This window comes from Alosa pseudoharengus, unplaced genomic scaffold (genome assembly GCF_046254945.1).
Source record: "Alosa pseudoharengus isolate Yale_2024_CS ecotype anadromous, Long Island Sound unplaced genomic scaffold, YU_APseudo_1.1 YU_APseudo_1.1_scf_7, whole genome shotgun sequence".
Lineage (NCBI taxonomy): Eukaryota > Metazoa > Chordata > Actinopteri > Clupeiformes > Clupeidae > Alosa > Alosa pseudoharengus.
Window position 1 is genome coordinate 12398484 of NW_027468859.1, and position 14900 is coordinate 12413383.

The 14900-nt window shown below is 42.0% G+C and overlaps 1 protein-coding gene across 6 annotated transcripts in view; it reads left to right on the top strand.

Moving 5' to 3' along the window:
- LOC143109863 (kinesin-like protein KIF13B) overlaps window positions 1-9455 on the top strand; it is a 35506-nt gene extending 26051 nt beyond the window's left edge. For 2 of the 6 annotated variants that reach the window (XM_076272658.1, XM_076272657.1), the window contains exons 33-42: window positions 243-335; window positions 1728-1880; window positions 2132-2209; window positions 2316-2372; window positions 2690-2795; window positions 4430-4608; window positions 5857-5919; window positions 6169-6342; window positions 6662-7904; window positions 8211-9455. In XM_076272658.1, the coding sequence (XP_076128773.1) occupies window positions 243-335; window positions 1728-1880; window positions 2132-2209; window positions 2316-2372; window positions 2690-2795; window positions 4430-4608; window positions 5857-5919; window positions 6169-6342; window positions 6662-7904; window positions 8211-8557 (2493 nt within the window). In that variant the 3' untranslated portion in view covers window positions 8558-9455. The remainder of the gene's footprint in view (window positions 1-242; window positions 336-1727; window positions 1881-2131; window positions 2210-2315; window positions 2373-2689; window positions 2796-4429; window positions 4609-5856; window positions 5920-6168; window positions 6343-6661; window positions 7905-8210) is intronic. The other 4 variants (XM_076272659.1, XM_076272662.1, XM_076272660.1 and 1 more) reach the window with 4 other exon arrangements.
- Window positions 9456-14900: the final 5445 nt, after the last annotated feature.

The window sequence follows — 14900 nt, forward strand, 5'->3', positions numbered from 1 at the left end:
ACGCATACTCACATGGTGACACACGTTTGCTTTCTCACTTATGGCTGGTGAAATGAAAACATGTCTTACAGGATGACAGGTGTTAAATCAAACAAACATTTACAAACACACACTGCACACAAAATACACACTTTATGTAATACACAGTGCTACATTGCATTATGTTTTTACATTTCTCACTTTTCTGTGTGTGTGTGTGTTTGTTTGTGTGTGTTTGTGTGTGTGTGTCTGTGTGGCTGCAGGGTTTTGCTCAAAGCTTCCTGAAGAAGATGTCCCAGCGTAGCACCATTCCAGGATGTGGTGTCACCTTTGAGATTGTCTCCAATGTACCAGGGGTAAGACATGGACTGGAGGTGTTATAGAAAATGATTATGTTTTAATGGAGATATGTGGAATTCAAGTTTTCTTCAGCTCAGTCACACAGCACTCCTCCATTGTCTTCCACTGTTTTTAACCCTTACCGTACGTACACACCGCCGCAGACTTGAGCTGCGAAAGATATAGGATGTCATTCATTTTCAATGGAAGCCGGCTTCTCTCAGCTGCAAATGGCGGCAAATCCGTCTGCGTCGCGTTTTGGGCGTCTTGAGCGACTTAAGTGTCAAGCAGAAAGTTGAAAGCTGGTCAACTTTATGCTAATGAGCTATGACGCGGTTCAGCGGCAAACGACAAACAACGTAGAATGCTGCCACGTCAGAGCGACCAAAGCGTCAAAAGCTTCCCATATTTTTCGACAAGCGTCTTTGACAGGGCGCCCAGAGGTTCTTTTGCAGCTCAAGTCGGCGGCGGTGTGTACGTACAGTTAAAGGTGTACCATCACACCGGTGTGACGGGAATGTTGGACAATGATCTTTCTAAAGAATATCTGAGTTCATTGAATTCAACATAGAATTTTAGAACCTTCAATTGTTGTTATGTTAGAATGTTCAAAAACACACACCTTTTACAGGGACACATGTGGCAGTATGTGGTATTACAAGAGAGCTGGTTAGGTGTTGGTTTGAATGCTAACTCTAGTGGATATCTGGATAACACAGAGCACAGGTGTTTTTGACATTATGTGAAAACGCCTGTTTCTTCTCATTCTGCTATTTATTTCTAGGTCATTTTTGAACGTTTTTAACGAGAAAAACTCCACATAGCCCCTTATGTGCACATAATAACATATAATGCAGGATGTTGTTCGCACAAAATCCATTGTGTCATGTTTGTTTGACGTTCGAGTTTGTGACATTTCACAAATGAGGGATTAGGTGGTTAGGCTCCAGTCCTCTCACAGCAACAGTCTGCTTTTCCTCCCAATAATGTTCGTGTCCTTGGGACATGAAGAGTCAGACTTTCCACTGAAACATGAGTCATGTTATCACTGAATGGAATAAAAGTGCGTGACACCTCAGAAACTCTGCTTCTATTCAGACGGAGATTCAATGTTCATTTAACATCAGAATGCTAAGCTATGTGTTCTGGTATGGTGATAAAAGTTCAATTATAAGTTAGATAATATGAGTGTAGAAGATTAAGGGACTAAAGTTTGGACCTACAGGAGTCCATGCATACTCAGACCTTAACACATATACACACACACACACACACACACACACACACATACATACATATTTACACTAATTGAAATGCAGTATGTTATCCATGAAAAGGCTAAGAACATGGACGTGTGTGTGTGTGCGTGCGTGTGTGTGTGTGTGTATATTGTGTTGTGTTGTGTTCAGGACTCCCAGGGTCCAGAGGACAGGGACATGCTGGTGCGTATGGCCGCCAGCGCTGACAACCCCCAGTCCTCGGACAGCGAGGCGGCCATCGAGAAGTACCTGCGTAGCGTGCTGGCCGTGGAGAACATCCTCACCCTGGACCGCCTCAGACAGGTCAGAGGGCAAAGGTCACCACCTGAAGAGATAGCATTGCTCTTTCAACTGTGCTCATTTGATTTAGAATGGTTGTAGGATGTCACAACAATTAATGCACTAAAGCTTCAATGATTTTAATGCAGTGTTCAACTATGTACTCTCCTCATTCATTTCTTGCTCTGGTTTCTCTTTCTCTTTCTCTCTCTCTCTCGTCTTTGCGTGGATCTCTGTTTGACTGTGTGTGTGTGTGTGTGTTTGTACACCTGTAGGAAGTTGCTGTGAAGGAGCACTTGGCTGCCAAAGGGAAAATCCGAAGGCGCTGTCTTAGTTCTCCCAGTGTTAACAGGGTGAGTTCATGATGCACCCCCTACCCCACCTCCACCTGCCCTTCCTCCTCACCCACCTCTTCCTCACTCCTAACCTTTCTTCCTCTTTCTCTTCCTCCCCTTACAGCTCTCAGGGAGTCGCCAGGATCTCTCCTCCTTCAACCATGACCCACACATCATCAAAGTGAGGCTCAAATAAGCTTATCTTGAGGTGTACTCGCATTCTTGCAATCCTCCCTATGACTGTTTTATTGAATTGTGTCTCTTACATACTTACATTCATTCATTGTGACCCAGAATATAGAGGATTGACATATTTTGCCAGTAGTCAGTAGCCAGTTAGAAGTTTAACCAAAAGCACAAGCATGGCCTTTGGTTAAACAGGTCAGGTTGTTGAAACACTGATTCTGAGGACCTATGTCTATGGGTCTCTTTGAAGTGTAAATGTTCTCAGGTTTTGAGCTGACACTCGCTCTCTTCCTCTCTCCTGATCCTTCCCAGAATCCCTGGGAGAGCCAGCAGGACGTGTCTGCACTCCCGTCCCCTCAACTCAAGAGCCCCACGCCCCCAAACACAAGCCTGCAGAGCAGCCCGGTCACTGACCCAGGTAACCTCCAAAAACTCCCACCACCCTCTCCCTCCTCCTCTTCTCCTCCTCTCCTCCTCCCCTCCTCTTCTCCCTCTCAGGTGTGACACATGTGTGTCTTCACAACTGACATTTGTCTGTGGAGACGCATATGTTCTCTAGCCAGAGATGTTTACATGTTTGTACTTCATCAGTTAGGAGGTTGCTTGTACCTAAAATGGCTGCCAGTAAAGAACAGAATTTCAGTTGTGTTGCAGTTTGACCTTGAATAGACAATATGCAACAGAAAACTTTAAAGCATGTTTTTATAAGCACTAGTACTAGTACTTGTATTATCCTCCATAGATGTTCATAGTTTTGGTCATATGAAGGACAGGTATACACACCTGTTGTTCCAACTAACTACTTTAGGATATGCACTATACATTTCCGCAAATATATATATATATATAGCTCTGGAAATAATTAAGAGATCACTGCTCATTTCTGATGTCATTCTGCGGTTGCTGAGTGACATTCGAATGAGTTGGCGGTCATATTAAAAATTTTAATGTCACTCAGCAACCGTAGGATGACATCAGAAAAATGTGCAGTGGTCTCCTATTTTTTTCCAGAACTGTAAATAAAAAAACCTTTCACAGCCCATATGATTATATTACCAAAATACATGAGTTTATTAGTAAGCTTTCTGTCAGTGCCAACTGTGCTGTTGTTGGTGATTGCAAGTTCTTGCTTGCCTTTTCAGTGGTTAATTTGTTAGTTTTCGACGAAATAGATGATAAATAATCAATTGGTCAACTTTATTTTATATAGCTAGCATAATACAATGGATTGTATGATACTGAGAGAGAGGGGGGGGGGTCTCTAAGAGTTACATGGTGGTGGTATTTTAAAATGCTGATTAAGATCACATTGCTCTCATGGGAAACCGCTTTCAGTGCAGTATAGTGTTTCCCACATGTTGCCTTCCATCTTGTATTTGCTGTGAACTCATCCATGCTTTGGCTCGCCCATCTGTCCTGAATGGCCTGGGTGCACTTTTGGGGCATTATGTGTTTTGCTTCCTGCTAAGTTGTAAAACAAATGCCAATACACATAAAAAGGCAACTGTTGTTTTTTTTTGTTGTTGTTGTTGTTGTTCAGATGACATCTGTTATGATAATTTTATTGGCTCTTTTACTAAATCCTTCTCATTTAAATTCTAATTTTTAAGTAATGTCTCCATATGTTGATTTAACAGCAGATTGAGAATGTTCATCTGTCCTGAATTGTGGATTGGATTTAGTGTCTTCAAACGAAATTGGAATTGGTACAAAAGTAAAAAATGCTGATGAACCCCACAATAGCTTGTCTAATGATCCTCACCGACAGTCAATATCCATAGATGTCACCGCCCATACTCTCCCTTTGTTCTGTGCAGTTGTCATGACAATGCTTGCAGCTGGTGTTGGGTGGCTTGTCAACATGACACTTGTCTCTCTGTCCCCTCCCTCCTTCTCCTCCTTCTTGTCGTCCATTTCCTGACTCCTCTTTTTCTCCAATGGAAACTTCCTCTGCTTCTCCTGGCCCATGGTTCTGGTCTTGGTCATATTTCGTCTTCTTCCTCTCCTCTCCTCCTCCTCCTCCTCCTCCTCCAACCCCCCCATCCCATGCAGGTCTCTCAGGCATGGCTGCCTTTTATCTCTCCCCAGTCAAAGCCCTGGTCCCCCCTGTGCCCAAGATGCTCAAGTCCCTGTTCCCCCGCCGAGACGAGAAGAAAGACCTGCGCCCCGCCTCGCTCTCCCAGCAGGTAGGGACCCACCACAGGCCCTCAGTGCCCTGCTGCAGCCAGCAGGTAGGGACCCACCACAGGCCCTCAGTGCCCTGCTGCAGCCATAAAACTATCATAAAACTTATCATACCACAAAATGACATATGTAGCCTAACATATGTAAGACTAACATACCGGGTTTCCAAATGACATACTTACATAACAAGACTGCAATTTTTCAAATAACATGCTTGTTTATGACTAACATTTCCTGAATGACAAACTTACATACATGACTAATATACAAATGACATACTTCTTTGAGCTAACTAATGAGGCTTATATTTACTGCATAGTGTGGTTCATAAGGAAGAGAGGGCAACATATTAGTGTTCTCAGGGAGAAGGGGCATTTTGGGCTACATACATACTGTATATGCTATGTGTGGACATGGTCTATAGGGGATGGAGATTATACGTGTCATGTAGTGTCCATAGTAAGTGGTGGTCACAACTACTGGTTAAGGTAATGCATAAAGAGTGAATGAGTTCAGTGCTGTATATGGCCTTTGCCCTCTTTATCTGTTTGAGTGGCCAGTGAGTTCATGAGGTATGGGTGCTGCTTATGACTGTTGCTGTGAGTATTTGTGATAAGTGTTGAGTGCATGTGCATTCTTAAGCATTTTTAAAGCATGTTTTAAGCGTTTAAGAGGGTCATGAGGACACTGGTGGTTTCGTTTGCAGGTGGAGCCTGATAGGCCGGAGTTCAGGGACCCTGAGGAAGCAAGAGTATTTGTGTTTGACCTCTTTACCGGGGGGCCAGTAGGTGTAACACACAAAAGGCCAAATGCCACGTGTCCTTTCAAGGACACTCCAGACTCAGAAAGTTTTGTAGTCTAACCATACCTTATACTGGGCATTCACAGCTTTGCTGTTACACACAAAAGGTGCAAAAGGTGACCAGTACTTTCTGAGTGTGGAGTCTTGAAATTGAACAATGGAATAAGTTGTGTGGCAAACATTCATTTTGTATTTTAGGATCCATGATCTGATCTTGACTCTGATCTGACCTAAAATTCGACCATGTTTCCTAATGAATGATAAACATTTGATTTTGCACGCTATTTATTTATTTTGTTGCTTGTTTTTTAAATTCAGTCTCAAGCATTTATTCTGAAGGGTTGGAAAAATAAATGCCGCATTAATCATTGGTGATCCCTCTCCTCATTCACATCAAGTAATTTCAAATGATAAAAATGGTCGATTCCTCTACATGTATCTAATCTAAGTTTGGTATTCAAGCCTGATTATTTTCTCTACTTTCTCTCTAAAGAATGTTCCTCGCATTATAGTACAGTCTGCGAGCCTTGATGAGAACCTTGGGACTGTAAAAATAGTAAGTGTGTTTTCTCTTGCTCACTGTGTGATTGCAGAGTTCTACTTATATTTCTCACTTTTTGTGTATTCAACGTGCATAATTTCCTTCTCTGTCTAAAAGCTAAATTCACACCTTTTCTGAAATGTTTGGTTTTCAAACTGCTTTCCCAGTGTTGGTACTCTTCAATCAATTGAAACTAAATGTATTATCATGAGTCAAGTCATGGTGTAGCACCTCGGATCTCCAGTGTGATGTCTTTGTTTGCAGGTCCCCCAGACTCCGGAGGAGGAGAAGATCCCAGAGGATCCCTCGGAACCTCCACATGAAGCCCCCAGCGTTCCAGTCTCCTCCCCTCCACAGATGGATGATGCCGCCTTCAGCTCACTCGACATGGAGCCGAGCATCTCAGAGGCAGCTGTCACTGACATCTCCATGACAACGGTATATCTCTCAGCCTTGTTGTGTTCTGTGTTCTGTTGTGTTCCGTCACTCTGTGTCCGTCTCTTCAGTTTTAGACTTGAAATTCCGAAAAATAAAGGTTTTGCAATGTCTTGTTCTTGTAATGCCTGGTGTGAGCCAATGAAACCTATTATGTTTGCTAACTAGATTAAAGATTGTGGTAAATGTCAGCTCTAGATAAAAAGATAGTGGAGATCTAGATAACACAGTATGCTATAGTGCAGGACTTGTGTCAACTGTTGTAGTTCCATGCACCCCAAGGAACTGTATTTGGATTTATAAGTTCTTATTTATGATATAGCTTTCCGGAACATTTTCTCAGGTCAAAGCAGAGGCCTCAGCAGCAGAAGACCAATCAGAATCTCTGGAGGCCCTTCCCCCGCTGTCATCTGGCCTGGAGCCGGAGGAACCCACCCCCAGCCCTGTGAGTGACGTGTCTAGTGGCTACATGTCCACAAGCATCTCCGTGGGAACCCTGTCTGAAGCACCCATTTCAACCTCTGACTCAAAGTCCAGCGTAGCAGACGCAGTATGGTCCGAGAGCTTTGCCACGCCAACCAATCAGGATGACCTAGAGATGGGCACTCCTCTCTCCCCTCCAATCAAAACTGCTGATGATGATACTGACAAAGATGAGGTTGAAGAGCCTCAGGTTGGCCATGGTGACAAAGATGAGCAGCCAGAGTCATTATCAGTTTCAGAGGACCAGACCAAAACAATCCCACTGCAGAGTTCTCCCACACAGGAGGAACCCACTGATGTTCCCCCAGTTCCCTCTCCTCTTCCTTCTGAAGCTGAGACTGATGTTACATCCTCTTTAGCGTCTCAAGAGGAATCCCACACCACTAACCTGGACCCTTCCCCCGAAGAAGAGCACCCCTCCAGCCTTGTTCCTGCCCCAGCAGAAACTCAACCCTCCCCCAGCTCCCCACCCTCCTCTCCCCCCGAGGTGCCCCACTCTGGTACCCTCCAGCCAGATCCTCCCACAGTCCCTGACACTCCCTTAGAAGTGGCACAGGAACCTAGTCCTCCAACATCTCCAGCACAATCACAGCCCCCAGCCCTTTCCAAAGATACACCTACTGCAACTGACTCCCAAAGCCCTCAAAATGCAGAAGCAGGCATCTCTCCAAGCCCCTCGCAAGCTTCCTCTTTGACCCAGCAATCGGAGGCACCAACGCAGCCTCCGTCCACCACCAAGCAGGCTCCAACCAAAGCTGCGGCCATTGGTAACCCTTTCAAAATCCAGAAGATCAAGACCTCGGACATCAAGTCCTTCAAGGGCATCGTAGACAAGTCCGGAGATCAGGGGGAGAGTGGCAGTCTGCTGGACATCTCAGATCCCCTGGAGAGGCTGGAGATCATCTCGGACACGGAGGAAGGCACGGAGGAAAAGGAAGGACCAGAGTGCCCCTTGCCAGACTGGTTGAAGGAAGATGTGTATGTGACTGTGGGCACCAATAAGCATGGCACTGTGCGCTATGTAGGACCGACGGAGTTTGCTGAGGGCACCTGGGTCGGTGTGGAGCTGGATGTTCCAGCAGGTATGCAGCTTGGTCCTGGGGGTTTTACTGATGGGCACAGAACTAGTAGGGTTTTAACTGAACTTGAGGGTTGTGCTGAATATGTTTTATTTGATGTAACACATTGTTTTGTCGATTCTTATTTTAAGGATTCACATCAATTATATTACAATTATAGTTTATGACTATGACTATCTGACCTATACTGTATATGAAACACCTTAATAATATAATACGTGGATGATCTTGTTCTGTATGTCATTCTGTTGGTGTAATATTCATTGTTCCATCTATATATCATCTTCTTTGATATCATCCTTCCTACAGGGAAGAATGACGGCTCTGTGAATGGTCGACAATACTTCCAGTGCAACCCCGGCTACGGTGTGCTGGTGCGCCCAGACAGGGTCACCCGGGCAGAGGGCACGGCGAAGCGGAAGAGGAAGAAGCGCCACAGCACCAACCTCTCAACATCCACCATCAACCTCTCAGGCTCCAGTAACAACTTATCCCAGTCCACAGCCAACCTATCCATCTCCAGCACCAATTTGTCGGGTTCCAGTACCAGGCTTTCTGCCTCCAACACCAACCTGGCAGCTCTCACTGCCATGGCAAAGAGGGAAGGGGCTGGTGGAGCCCGTCGGGGTGAGAACAGAAAATCCTGGAACAGCTAATTAGAGAACTTTCTGGAATGACTCTGGAGTGGATTTTCTGGACTGCTGTGTGTGCCAATGAAATCTGGAATAACTAGAAGATGCACGTGTGTTTATGAAGCACTACATTGCCAATACTGTTAATTGGATCACCAGCAATTTCAAACCTCATAATCTCCATTATGTCCTAGATGAGTCAAAGGAAGCGCTAGCCAAATGCTTATCATTGCCAATTCTGTTTACCTTCATGATTAAACACCAAATAGGGATGGAGATTTGCTTTTAATCAAAATATGTATTTTATATTGTAATCTCTCAGAAGTGCCTTTAAGATTGCTGTCTGTCTGAAAACAGTCTCAGGAAGTGATGGCTAGTGAACTTTATTGAACATTGTGGGCCTTTGCAGTTAGACTTCTCTACTGATGCATTTTGTGGTATTCTTTTGGAATGACCAAATACATACCCACACCCTTCAGAATGTAAAATGTAAAAATCTAAATCTAAAGATCTACAGTCATCAATCAAGAATACATACATGTTTGCACAAGTACAAATACAAGTATTTTTTTTAATGATCAATATTTTGCATTGGGAAGAGTGGACCAGTATATTTTATATACATCATGGTGTCATGAATGTTATCTATGAATGGTGGTAGGTGTGTATGTGTGTGTGTGTGTGTGTTTGTACTAAAATAATATGACGGTTAAAATATTTGTGTGGATTTACATTGTTTTCTGTTTTTCAATGAATTGTAAAAAACATACTTTTGCCAGACTGGGTTTTATGTTTGTGTTTTAGTTATTGCAAGGTGTACGAATGACATTGAAATTGGCATGGAATGAAATCTGTGACGTCTAGCTGTTTTTCTGATTTAAAAATATTGCAATAAAGGTATCCAGCAGTTTATTTATTAAAACATGATGAGTGTTGTGTTTTTTAGAATTATTAGTGTTTTCCCTTGCTGATACATAATTTATATATTTATATATTCTCAATACTAGTATTTTCATACTAAGAAATGTATCTCTTTTATGATTTAATTTGCCCGTCACTGTTTAATAGGCTGTTCAAACAGAGTAAAGTCAAATATTTAGGAAACAAGCTTGTGTAAATCTCAAGATAAGGTAGAAACAGATGGACAACCAAGATACTTCAGAAGATATGACCGACAATGTTAAAAGAATGAAGGAGCCACCTCCCCGTATGTCAGGCTTCTGCTGTTGCTACTGAGGGTCCTGTCTGCCTGGAACTTCACAAGGGGATTCAGTGTTACCACTATCCGGATTTCAGCCACCTCATGGACAGCCAGGTGAAGCACATGGAGCTAATGAACTGGTTCTGCTCCAGATCAGGACCACATCAAGGCCAAAGCAGGATTAGGATAAGGTCCAGCTAGTTCCTTAGTGTTTTGTTTTCATGCTGACTCACACAGATTGAAGATTGAAAAACAATGTCAACGATGACTAACCTTCTCAGGCCTGTGGATTGGAGTGCTGTTCGCCTACATCTTGGGCATCAGCACGCAAACGGTTCTCGGAAGATACAAGTTCAAGAAAAACTAAAGGAAATGTAATGCACAAATAATTTTTGATTGAAAACAAATGCTGAAATGAAATGAAAACACATAATCAGAGCAACCGTAAAATCCTAGAAGGAACACATCGAACAACAGCAGAGATGTAAAAGTCCGGCTTCAGAAAGTAAAAGTCCTGCCATGTATTGGTTCTACCCGTGTGCTTAACTTCTCTGTGGTTCATGGCAGAAAAGCAAGGAGTGCCAGTAGACATGGTGGCAGCTATTGATCAGCCTGTTGAAATAGAAACCTGCATGCAGACAAACAATTGTGCAATAGTAGAATCATTGCACCATATTTGACACAACACTAAGCGAATCAAAGGGGAGTAATAGACAGCTTATCACACACATCTACCAGTCAGTGACTATCTGTGGAATTCTCCCAGGTCTTGGCTTGGCCTTCATAGCCATGCCTCTCCCTCACGTCAAGGCTGCTTGTTTTGTCTTTGCTGGGAATTGACACAGTGGTGAGCTTTCACAGAATATTCACAGAGTAGTAAAGCTTTTATACTCAAGGTGTTATCCTTCCAGTAGTAGTAGATCAGTGATCAGTGTAGATTGACACTGTTTTTTAAGTTAACCCTAAAAAACAGTGAGTTTTGGTTTGGCAACACCATCTTAACTGTTAAACATTAATGTCAGCTAATCTTTATCATAAATTAAATTCAGTAATATGGACAGGACAGGGAAATGTCACACACACACACACTCATATGCTATTATTTATTCTATGTTCACATGTTATACCCGCATTGCTGTATGTCTATTTTCTTTCTTTTGTTATTCTACTGTGTTATCTGTAACACTGGCTTTGGCAACACTGTATACAAACAGTCATGCTAATAAAGCTCCTTTGAATTTGAAATGTCTGATGTTTAACCAGAGTTTACAACCCACACACTGAGCAAGTCAGTCACCTGATCCCAAGTCTGCATTCCTTAGTTTGCAGGGGTGGAAACGATCATGACCTCACTGTCTGATCTCTTCACAGCAACCCTGTGCCAAAAAGGACCTGGTCCTCCTCATCACAGCCTTCCTACTCCAGTTGGCCATGCTTACCGAGGTTTGATGAGTATGGCTGTCTGGCTGTTTCCCACTTCATTCATAAAGCACTACAAAAAAACATCGGAGTTTGTAGATTATTCAATGTCAAGTCAAGCCAATCGGAATGTGGATTGTAATAATCCCCAATTCAAGAGCCAGAAGGAAATCAGACTAGCCCTATGACAAATCCTCCATTGCTAACACCACTGACCCTTACTGTCTATGCCACTGACCCACAAACCACCCGCTGGTTTTCACTCATTTTCCTCATGTCACTTTGACATTAAAGAGGTTTTTTTGTAAATTCTCGTCAAAAAAGCTGAATTATATGGACCATGATTCCCTTCATAAAGCAATAAAAGGGGAAAATATCCAGGGGGGGGATAGCCTGTATGTGCTCCAGCGTGCGATATGGCAGCAATAGCCAGTCAGCTCATAGTGGTTATTTTTGAGTCATTGGTCATTTCTTCTTAAAATAATTTAGTGTTTTGCTAATCACACCACCTTGTCAGGATCTGAGTGCTATTTGCAAAAGTAGTAGTCATATATTGCAACAGGAGCAGATCACATGTTATGTTGTGCCAAGGTTATGACAGGGAAAAGACCCTGTGGCTTCTTCAGCATATGTAGGAAATATCTGACACCTCTGCTGTCACTGGTAGGTGTGATACAGTGTGGGGCAGTTGAGGATGAAGGACTAGAATTGAACCCTTTCCTTAGATCGATTAATGCATATCCTGATTCTCTTGATGTATAAAACACAGATCTTTGTGGTTATAAGCAGAGCTGGACAGTAACGGAGTACATTTACTTGAGTACAGTACTTGAGTAAAATTTTGAGGGATCTGTACTGTACTCAAGTATCATTTTTGGGGAGTACTCATGACTTTACTCAAGTACATTTGAGATGCAAATATTGTACTCTTTACTCCACTACATTTCTATCCATAACCATGAGTACCCGTTACTTCTTCTAAAAAAAAGGAAAAAAGAAAAATCTCGGAAACCCTCAATTTGTTGTTTCTCTCTCAAACGTGATTGGATTGTGCAGGCGCCACTGATTGGGACAGCCTATCAGCAATCACCTTCAGCTTTCCGCCAAAGTCAACTCCATGGCAGATTTAGATAAGAGACGAAACCATGGATGAAACAATGGATGAAGACGCAGCTGGTCCATCCTGGGAATGTGCCAACCCGTGGCCCCACCTCGCCAGACAATTTCAATTTGCTGGACAATTTATTGATTGAGTTTTCGCTTCAAGTGTTTCAATTACAAAATAGTATTTTGTATTTGAAATACGTATTTTAAATACATGTATTAGAAATACTGCCCATCCCTGGCAACATGGTAAAAAGATTGAAATGACTTGATTTTACTTTCAATTCCTTTTACATTCTCCAAGGTATTAACATTAAAATTTTTCATAACTCCATGTAGGACGTTTCTGTACATAAATTTGAGAACTGTGGCAGTAGTAATGCAATATTTAGAAAATGTACTCTTGTACTCTTGATACTCAAGTACTTTTAAAAACAAGTACTTCAGTACTTTTACTTAAGTAGACATCTGACTGTTGTACTTTTACTTGTACTTGAGTAAAATTTAGCAAAGGGTGTCTGTACTTTTACTCAAGTAATGAAGCTGTGTACTCTGTCCGCCTCTGGTTATAAGATTTAGCCTAAGCCAGCCACATGATTCATATTACACACAGAGCCGTAGCAAATATCCAAAATATTTGTAATTTCCAGAATATATCCTTGATAGAATAATACATGTAGCCTACGAATCATTATAAAGTATACATATACCATGTGAAGATGTCAATTTTGGCATACATGTCTGTCCAAAGAGAACAGGGCTTAAAATCTTATTGTGATGCCTTGCAATAACACTGGCCAATTTAGGAAGTAGGGCTAAGGCTAAAGGTTAACGTGAGACAAAGCCTCAGAGTGACTGCCTGGCAGCTGTTGTGTTGTGAAGCAGGTGTTTAAACGCAGCGGCCAGGCCATGGCAATCCACATCCATTTGTTGCTGCTGAAAAACTACAAGGACATAATCCCTCAAATCCTTGTGTTACAGCACCGGTCACAACTCTGTTGCCCCGACAATGATCTTGCCTCAGAACAGATACAAGGCTTGGGGAGACACAAGTCATGAACTACAGGTGCTGGTCATGTAATAGAATATCATGAAAAAGTTGATTTATTTCAGTAATTCCATTCAAAAAGTGAAACTTGTATAATACATTCATTCCACACAGACTGATATATTTCAAGTGTTTATTTCTTTTAATTTTGATGATTATAACCAGTGTTGGGAGGGTTACTTTCAAAACGTATTCCGTTACAGAATACAGAATACATTCCCAAAAATGTAATTTGTAACGTATTCCGTTACGTTACTCAATCTGAGTAACGTATTCTGAATACTTAGATTACTTCCGCATTGAATTGCCTTTTATAAGTGTAGGAATGCGGCCATCAAATCCTGCTTAGGCCTACTAAACAGGCCTATTCTGGTGTGTTTGTCTGTTCCAAATGGCTGAAGTGTTAGGCCCACATAGCTACCTGATACAACTTTAAAATAGCAAGGTGACCACTAAAACTACAGCAGGCGACTAGGCTAATTAAAACAAACAAAATAAATAGGCTACTTTAAGGGCGTAGCCAGAAATTATAATTAAGATGTGCCGGTGGCATCAACCCAGTACAAGTGAGGGGCGCATATGACAGGTGGAACGCAAATGACCTGTAAATGTAAACACTATAGGCTACTGTATATCAGGGCTCTCAAAATGAACGTGATCGCATAATGACAATCAAAAACCGCAAGTTAATATGCTAGGCTTACTCGCAAGAATAATTATTCAGAGGCTGCACCATATAATTCTTTTTAAAACGTAAATGTAGATCTAATTAGAAAAAAAATAATCCATAAATCTATTTTAAGTTAGAATAAAAAACTTAGAATGCAGTTCCTATTTTAGAGATTGGTTTTATTGTAGGCCTAGGTCTAAATCAACACGTGAACTAGGCTTTATTTATTGATTAGCAAACTGTGTAACCGATTGGCCGAAGTAGCTTGAGCTGTTAATACTTGGGAAAATATCCTTTGAACAGACATCAGGAACCACGATCAGTGAGGAACAGGAGTTACCTCCACTTACTTTAGGCTACTCCTAATTTGCTGTGCAGTCATTTCAGGGTCTCCGATGACGCGTCCATAATGCGTGCTGACTGCGTTTTGATGCTAGTGCAAGACGGCGGGGCTTGGATTTAAACATGTAAACAATTTCATCATAGATTGCTTTCAGGAGCTTCTGGGAAATGGAGTTGCCTTAATTTATTTAGAGAGTGAATAAACTTATGAAACAGAGAAGTATCGTCATGTAATCCATTGATTTCAACAATGTAACTGTATTCTAAATACCAACTATTTAACTTGTAACTGTATCGGAATACAGTTACTCATAATTTGTATTCTGAATACGTAACGCCGGTACATGTATTCCGTTACTCCCCAACACTGATTATAACTGACAACTAATGAAAACCCCAAATTCAGTATCTCAGAAAATTAGAATATTGTGAAAAGGTTCAATATTGAAGACACCTGGTACCACACTCTAATCAGCTAATTAACTCAAAAACCTGCAAAGGCCTTTAAATGTTCTCTCAGTCTAGTTCTGTAGGCTACACAATCATGGGGAAGACTGCTGACTTGACAGTTGTCCAAAAGACG